The 9,531-nt window shown below is 12.4% G+C and overlaps 1 protein-coding gene across 1 annotated transcript, besides 12 other annotated features; it reads left to right on the top strand. All coding sequences in view use genetic code 6, as the record gives it.

Moving 5' to 3' along the window:
- Window positions 1-1,334: 1,334 nt before the first annotated feature.
- Window positions 1,335-1,389: a microsatellite.
- Window positions 1,390-1,542: 153 nt separating this feature from the next.
- Window positions 1,543-1,585: a microsatellite.
- Window positions 1,543-1,597: a microsatellite.
- Window positions 1,598-2,096: 499 nt separating this feature from the next.
- Window positions 2,097-2,214: a microsatellite.
- Window positions 2,098-2,216: a microsatellite.
- Window positions 2,115-2,217: a microsatellite.
- Window positions 2,193-2,247: a microsatellite.
- An 84-nt stretch (window positions 2,248-2,331) lies between these two features.
- On the top strand, window positions 2,332-2,584 carry IMG5_072880 (hypothetical protein; the record flags this gene model as incomplete). The annotated part of the gene is made up of 1 exon (XM_004036659.1): window positions 2,332-2,584. A coding segment is annotated over one exon (253 nt), but the record flags the coding sequence as incomplete, so codon positions are not given.
- Window positions 2,453-2,520: a microsatellite.
- A 1,369-nt stretch (window positions 2,585-3,953) lies between the features above and the next one.
- Window positions 3,954-4,093: a microsatellite.
- A 2,631-nt stretch (window positions 4,094-6,724) lies between these two features.
- Window positions 6,725-6,769: a microsatellite.
- Window positions 6,737-6,769: a microsatellite.
- Window positions 6,770-9,390: 2,621 nt separating this feature from the next.
- Window positions 9,391-9,439: a microsatellite.
- Window positions 9,440-9,531: the final 92 nt, after the last annotated feature.

The raw sequence follows: 9,531 nt of genomic DNA, 5'->3' as shown, positions 1-9,531 counted from the left end.
AATAAAACTAAATTAAATTAAATATAAATAATATCGTGCCATGAAAATAATAAAAAAAATTAATTTTTAATTATAAAATAAATATTATTTTATCTTTTATAAATATGATTAAAAATATTTAATTTTTTTTTTTATTATAATTATTATCTTAAAAATTAATAATTTTTAATATATATTTTTTTTATTACTTTATTCTAATATAGACTATAAAAATTTTGATATAGAAATATTAATTCTAAATAACATAAAATTTTATAATATATAATTAAAATTAAAAAAATTAAGCAAATTTATTATTTTATAATATTTTAATAAAAATAAAATTTTAATTTATATTTAAATAAATTTCATTATATCTTTTTATATATTTATAATTTTTATTTATTTTCAGCTATTAATTTTAAATATATATTTATAATTTTTATCGAAATCAATGTTTATATATTATTTATTATTTTAGAATTTATGTTCATCTACTCCATTAATTAATTTAACTTTTCTCATACTATTACTTTTTTTGAATAATGTATTAGAAGTATTAGAAGGTTAACTACTCTAATAAAACTCTAACTAATTTAAAGCTTTTTTATTTTTTTATGAAGTTTCTTGTAATTAATTAATTTAATCTTTTTCTATTTTTTATAATTATTTTAGAATTAATTTCTTTTCTTCAGTTTATTTTAATTTAAAATTTTAATTTTCACTTTATTATTAATAAATAAAATTTAATTTGTTTTAAAAGAATTAATGTTATTTCTATTTTTATTTTTTTTCAAATTCTCGTATTTTTTAAACTTTCCATCTTTTGTTATCATATTGTTTTTATTATTCAATTGTTTATTAAACATATGATTAAGCAATATCGTTTTTCACAAATTAACCTGCTTCTTTATTATATTCTTTTAAAAATTATTTTGATATTTAACATTTTAATTAATTTATTTTCATTTCTTATTAAGTTTTTTCTATTTTTTCTCTATTAATTAACTCTTTTTACTGCTATTATTATTTCTATTTTAATAATAATTATATAAAATAATTATATTCTTTTTTCATTACTTTTATTTAAATATTTTTTTTCTTCTCAATTATATCATATGCTTTTTTAGTTAATTCTTCTGCTTTTTTCTTTAATTAAGCATCTTCTTATTGTAGTTTATTTATTCTGTTTTATAGATTATTTAATTTAGATAATGATTCCTTATTTCCTTATTTAGCTTAAAATAAAGTGCAAATACATTACTAATTATTACTTTAATCGTTTGAATTTAAAATCTCAATTAATTTTTGATTAACATGTTATTGCAAAGATGGAGATTTTTAAAGAGTTAAAGAATTTTATTTCTTCATTTATATGATTATTATTTATTTATAATATATAATTTTATTAGAATAAAATTATATTCATAAATTTTTTAATAAAAAAATACAATATATATTTTAATAATTAATAAAATTAGTAAATTAGTAAAAAACAAAACAATTATAATATATATATATATTGTATGCTTTTTATATTTATGATTATATTTATTTTAGAAATTTTATTTATATTTTTTTTTTTTTTATATAATTTTTTTTTTTAATAGTATTTTTTCTCATTCTTATTAAATTTCCTTTTTTTTTTTTTTTAATAATATGTTTTATATAATATTTTATATTTTAAATACTTAAATTTTAATTTCGATATCATTTTTTTATTTAGATAAATCCGATAATTCATTTTAAATATTTGATAGTTCAGTTTAAGTAGATATATCTTACAATAAACTTTTGTTCTAGTATATATGCTAATTAGTTTATTTAATTTACTGAAGATTTTGATTATTATGACAATAAAAGTCATTTAAATTACTTTACTTATTATTACGATTGTAAATACTATATTAATAATTATTATTTTATATAGTATTTTTTTATTTTAGTAATTATTTATGAAGCTATTTTAATTGTGGTTAATATTTTAATATAAATAGTTATTTGTTTATTATTAATTATATTGATTTAATTAATTGTATAATAATTTATTATTATTCCAATTTTAGTTTTAATAAGTATAATTATATTTGTATCGGTAATTATTTTAGAAAACATGATTTTATTATTATTTTTTTTAGTTTTATTAATTATTATATTAGTTTTATATATTATTATTAAAGCTTTATTTATTATAAGTATAGTTTTATTTATTATTATATTATTTATAATTATTATTATTTTAATTTTGATATTATTTCTAATTATTATTAGTTTAAAAATATTAATAATTATAGCATCTTTATTTTTAATTAAAATTATATTATTATTGCTTATTTTTTTAATAATTATTAGTTTTATTATTATTATTTAAAATATTACTATTGTAATAATTTTAATTTTTATTCATTTAAGTGATATTATTATTATTATATTAATTTTTTCTATTTAAATTTTTTTGTTAGTTTTTTGTATAATTATTATCATTATTTTCATTATTTGCATTATTTGCATTATTTTCATTATTTTCATTATTTGCATTATATTAATCATAATTGTTTTAATTTTATTTTTAGTTTTATTATTAGTATTTTTATTGTTTTTTTATGTTAAATCTAGTTTATCCCATCCATAAAGTTCTATCATATTGTTATAGTCTTATTATTTTTTTAATTAAACTATTTTATATTTTTGTTTAAAATAAATAATTTTTTTTACTTTTATGTTTTTCAATATTCTATTATTCTTATTCTTAATGTATATCATTTAATTCTTGTTTAATTTAATTTTAAATAGAATTCAGATTTGTTTATTCTTATTAATCATTTTCATTAATTTTTTCTTTTTGCTCTATTCCATTTTATAACTAATATTTTTCTTATTTTTTTTTAAGTTATAATTTTTAATTTTTGTAATTTATATTAACATTTTAAGTATCTTATATACGGTTCATAAGTTATTATAAATATTAGTTATCTTATTTGTCTTTTTTCTGATTTCCTTCTATAAATTAATCTTATAATTAAACGTCTTATTAATTTTTAATATTTTAATCATTTTAAACAGATATATAGTATTCATCATATTTTTCTTAAATATTTTTATAGTCTTAATCTTAGTATTATTAAAATTAAATATTTTTATCTTCAATACATTATATTTATTTATTGTTTTCTTAATTAAATTATATTTATAAGAAATTTTATATGTTATAATTTATATCATAATTTTAAATATCTTAAAGATAATTTATATTTTATTATTATAAATCTTAGATATATGTGTTATTATTATTATTATTATTTTAATCATTTTTTTTTTAGCATTTTATTATTAATTTTCATATTTATTTTCTTAATTTTAATTTTAATCATTTATATATTTCTTTTACAAAGTTACTTCATTAATTTCTTCCTTATTAATTAAATTTTTTTATATATTAATACAATTATAAATTTCTAATTTTCCTGTTTGATTATTTTCTATTTATATATCTTTATTGTTTTTAAATTCATATTTTGTCAAAACTTACATTTTTACTTCATTTTTCAATTCTTTTTCTTCTAATATTATTAAGATTTATTTACTTTCTTAATTAATATTATTTTTTTCAATATTTTTTATATCAATTTTTTATACATTTAATTCTTAATTTTATTAATTTTTTTATAATTCTTAATTTTTATCATCTTCTTTTTCTTTTATTTAACATTTTTAATGATTAGAAATTTCCTTCATTAAAGGGAATAAATTTATTTCTTAATTTTATTTCTTTTAAAATAAATCATCTATATTTTCTTATTATTATATTCCTTAAGCTTATTCTAAATAATGATCATCTATATATTATTATAAAGTGTTAATTTCCACAAATTCTTTTTATTTAAATGGATTTTCCTATTTTTTTAAAAAATCTTCTTTAAATTAATTTTTCGAAAATTGTTTATTATTTTCAATTTATATTTCTATTTTTTAACAAGTATTATTATTTTCTTAATATTTTTAAGTTTTTTATTAAATTTAATATAATTATTAGTTTTTTTATTATTTTTATATTATTATTTATAATTAAAATTTTTATAATATTATTATAAGTTTTATTATTACTTTTAATATTTTTTTTATTAATATATTATCCATTCTTCATTATTTTCTTTTTCATTTATTTTTTCTTATAATTTTTAAATTTATTCGCTATTTGTAATTTCTATTAAGATTTCTTCTTTACATTCATTATCTATTTATTGCAATTAAATTTTATTTTCACTTTTTTATTCTATAACTACTTCCTATTATTGTAAGTCAAAAAATAATTCTTTGTTCGTTATTTTTGTTTAATCTTTTTTAAAATCTGAATTCAGATATTCATTTTGTTTATCTATTTATAAAGATTCTTCTTAAGTATTTTCTTTCTTTAAGAAGTTTTTACTTTCTTGAAGTTAATCCACTTTATTATTTTCTTATCCTTATTTTGCTTCTTCCTTGCTATTTAGTTTTTCTTCTTGAACTTTTTTTGTTCTTATTCAGATTTTCCATTTTATTGATTTTTACTTAAATTTTCTTATTCATTATTATTTTCATTTTAAACTTTAAAAAAGTTTAAAAAAATATAATATTATTAATGAAAAATATATTACCTATTTAATCTATATTTTCTTTAGAATTTTAATCTATTTCTTCATCTGATGTTTTACAAAGTTCATACCAAACTATAGTTTTTTTTATTAATATTTTAAAATATTTATGATTCTTTGTTTTACATATTTTTTTGTTTTATTTTGTATCAGAAGTATTCTAATAACAAGATTGTTAAGTTTCCATTTTTTATTTTTTTTATTGTTAATAATTATATATTTATTAAATAATTAAAATTCTAAAATAATAAAATAAGAATTTAAATTAATCTTTAAAAAATAAAAAAATTAGCTAATTAAAAAAATAATGATAATAAATTATTAAAAATTATAGCTAAAATAAAGGAAATGAATAATAATATTAAATTCAGACTAAAATATTAACTATTAAAAAATAATTATATTTATTTTAAAATGAACAGAAAGATTTTAATTTATATATAAATAATTAATATATATAAATAAATTGAAAATTATTTGCTGTTTCTTTGTCCATAAAAAAAATTATAGTAAAATTAAATAAATAAATAATATATTAATCTATCAAACTAAATCAAAAATATATGTGTATTAAACTGAAAATAAGCAAAACTAATATTTTATAAATATTTTTTTTAATATTAATTCTTTTTGCTTAAAAATAGTTAATTATAATGTTTTTTTTTTATTAAAATATATATTAATAATTCATTTTTAATTATTTAGGTTAATATTTTCCTTATAACTATTTTCATTAGAACTTTTTTAACTAATACTTTTATTGAAATTAATATAACTCAAAAAATCCTTTTTTTATTAAGAACTAAATGAAAAAATTTATCCTTATTTTTTTTTGTTTATATCCTTAAGGCTTCTTATCAAAAATTTTTGTTATTTTTAAATATATATATTTTATTTTTATTTATCCTTAGTTTTTTAATTTAATAACTCTTAAATATAACCAGATTTATATTATTCATCTTCTATATTTTATAATTATTATTAAAATTAATTTTCTAAAGTGTTTTCAAAAAAACAATTATAAACTTAAAAATCACAAAAATACTAAAGAATCCCATTTTCTGAATGATAATAAGCTTAATAATATTTATTATTTTTCAGAGTTTTGCTCAAATATAGATTAATAGGCTTGTTTAATATTTTAAAGGCCTGAAATTATTATTTAATCCAATAATTATTCTAAATAAACTAGTATTAATTTTCATTATTATTACATATTGAATTATTTATTTCAGTTTTTTTAGAAGTAGAAGTCATTCCTATATTTTGAATAAAAATAATTCCATTTTAAAAATATATTTATGATTATCCTTAGGCTTCAAAAGAAAATTTAAAAATATTAATATCTTATGCTTTTATGCATAAAACTAGTTAATTATATATAAAAAGTTTATCAATTTTTTAAATCAACTTTTATATAAAATCTTTATGTTTTACTTTTATTATTTTTTAATTGTAATGAAAGATATATCTTTATATGTATAATTCCTATTATTAATTAATTTCTTTAATTTAATTACTATTTATAAGTGAAAATTCAATTTTTATTTCTAAATAAAATTGATAGTTTTTGGGTTTAAGATTTAAATATGAATTTTCATATTGATTTTAAATTTTTATTATATTTAATTACATTTTAAAACAATATAAAACAAGTTTTTTTATAATTATTTATATTTAGGATAGGTTAATTGTAAATGCTGATTTATTTTAGTTTAAAAATTTGGGTTACAAATGATCTAAAATAAAAAATTCTTACTATTAATATTATGAATTTTAGACAAATATAAGTCTTTTTTCATCAAATATTATTATTATTTCTTTTGAATTTTTAAAATGATTAAACAAAAAACTGATTTGTGAAATAAATATTTAATCGTCAAAAATAATCATCTCAATAAATTATTAATTTGACATTTATTAAATATATTTTTATGTTATTAAATTATATTAAAAAAAAAATATTATTTAATAATAATTATATAATTTAGAATCAATTTTTAAAAAAATCCAAAAAAAAGTAGCATAAAAAAATTAAATGTTATTATGAAAATTAAATCATAATAAAAAAAGAAATTAAAAAAAATATGTTAAATTAAGTAAGAAAAATATTTTATATAAAATATAAATAAATAAAAAAAAATAAATAATATAAAAAAGACGTATATTAATAAAATATTTAATATATTTATAAATTAAAATATAACCTTTATTTTTTTATTTTATTTATTATTAAATAAATAATAAAAATGAATTAAAAATTTATTTTTTCATAATTTTCTACTAATGTATAAAAAGCTAAAAATTAATTAGAATATAGAAAAGAATACAGGGTAATTGTAGAAAACGAAGCAAAGAATTTATAAAAAATATGTGAATAATTAAATATTTAAAGAGAGTCAATATAATCTTAAGAATTATAATTAAATACATAATAAAAAAGAATAACAACTAAGATACAATAAAAATAATTATTATATAAATAATCTTCTGATTAAGTATAAATTTTGAAATAATTATAATAAAGTTTATAGCTTTAAAAGTATTAAAACTTAAAAGAATTTATTAAAGATAAACAAGAATTAGAAGTTTTATAGAAATAAAGAATTTAACTTTAATAATTATTTCAATAATAAAATAATAATTTAGAAAGTATAACTGCAGAAAGATGTGCATTAAAAGTTAAAAATGCCATATATTTTATTATTAAATAGATATTCATATTATATTATTAAAAAAAATTAGAATCAATTTGTTTAATCAGATGGTGTTTTAGAAAAATATTAATTTAGAATATGGAATTTAAAATAAGATATGTAATCAATGAAAATGTTATTTAAGAAGCAAGCAATTCTAAAAAAAAAAATTTAAAATAAGCATGATAAAATTTGTTTTTATATTATATTTTATCTATACATTTATGTTAAATTAAAAATTAATAAATAAATTTGATTTATTATAAAACAAAATTATTATTTAAAAAAAATAAAAAAGTATATAAAAAATAGTATTATTTATAAAAATAACTATTTAGTAAACTAAAATCATTAAAAAAAATATATTCAAAAAGCCTTTTAGTTATTAAAAATATTAAATAACTAAGTAAAAATATATTTTTGTGAAAAAAATAAAAAATAAGGATTGTAAAATAGGTTATAAATTTTTTTAATTAAAAAAAAAATATTTTAAAAAATTAAAATTTCATATTAAATTATAAAAATATAATTTATATTTCTTTAGAATTTATAAAACCTTAAAATAATGAAGATAAAATTATAATTATATTTAAAAGAACTTAATAGATAATAATAAATTTGTAATGGATAACTATATATTTATTAAAAATAAAAAAAGTTAAATTAATAATTAATTATTTTTAAATATATTACAATGTATCATTATAAAAATATTTATTCTTTTTTTTTATGAATAAAATATAAATTAGTAAATATATTTTCCAAATTTGAATTTTTATTATAATAGAAAATATACATCCATTAAATTCAGATATTCTTATTTATTATTGTTTATATCAAATTAATTTTATAAAAATATGGATATGTAAATATGATAAAGTTACTTTAACTTTATTATTTTTTCAAAATAATTTACATTATATTTATTTAATTAAAATCTATAAAAATATAATTTTAAATTTAAAATATTTAATATATTAATCACATTTTGTATAATTATAGTAAATTAAATAATATGATTTAAATATATTTATTTTTATTATAATTATAATTTAATTTGCATTTATAATATTTTAAAATCATATTATAAGATAATATTTTTGCATTTAATACATAAGATAAATTTTTATATTAAATAAAAATATTAGATGATTTTAAGGATTTTAAGCATTTGATTAAAATAAATTAAGATTAATATATACAATTATAATATATTTATATTTGAAATTATTAATCTATAAAAATAATAAATTAAATTTCAAAAAAATTATATTACATATTTAGGTATATTTTTTATATTTATATTAAATGTTTGTTAATCATTTTAAAAATATTGTTTAAATTTAATAAAAACCTTTTAAATTTAAATTAATAATATTAAATGCTACTTAAAAGATAAGGTTCTTTTTGTATACAAAATAACAATTCCAATTAAGAAATAATGTATTATAAATAATAATAAAAATAAAAATAAATAATATTTCGAAATCCGCATTAAGTTTAGACAAAATTTGGAAAATAGCAAAAATTTTAAATTTCAAACATATACTTATTATATATATAAAATACATTTATTTTTAAATTCACATTATATTTTTTTTATCTAGAATATAAAATGATTTTTCAGATTGCAAACAAGGATCGGAATTAAGATAAAATTGGGTTTCAAATAATATAAATAAAGAATATAAAAAAAGCGAATAATCAATAATAGAATCATAAATATTCTAAGAATCTAGTAATTCAGAAAAAATGCAAGAATTTGATACAATATAATAAAGGACAACAAACTAAAAATACACATCAAAATACAAAACTAAAAATACTTTTAAAAATCCAATAAATAGTAATATAAATAATTTTGAAAATAAATTTTAAAATGAAGAAATAAAACCACTTTCAATGAATATTGTTGCAAAACTACTTAAAATATCAAATAAAATAATATGGAGGAAAGGCTATTTCAACATAATAATATTAACTAATAGATTTATATTTAGAATAAAAAAAGCACTTATAAAATTTAAACCTCATAATTTAAATTATATCTAATATAGAGCAATAGACGATTAAGGTTTTTTTTTTATATATATAAATATAAATATAAATATATATATATATATATATATATATTATTATTTTATAGTGCATAACCTTATGATACTAAAACATTTAATTTAAAAAGTTAAATTAGACCTTTATATAGAAGCAATTTTAAAATTATA

The sequence above is a fragment of the Ichthyophthirius multifiliis genome (genome assembly GCF_000220395.1).
Source record: "Ichthyophthirius multifiliis unplaced genomic scaffold scaff_1120509250416, whole genome shotgun sequence".
Lineage (NCBI taxonomy): Eukaryota > Ciliophora > Oligohymenophorea > Hymenostomatida > Ichthyophthirius > Ichthyophthirius multifiliis.
The sequence above is the reverse complement of the archived record's forward strand: the minus strand, read 5'-3'. Positions and strand labels throughout refer to the sequence as shown.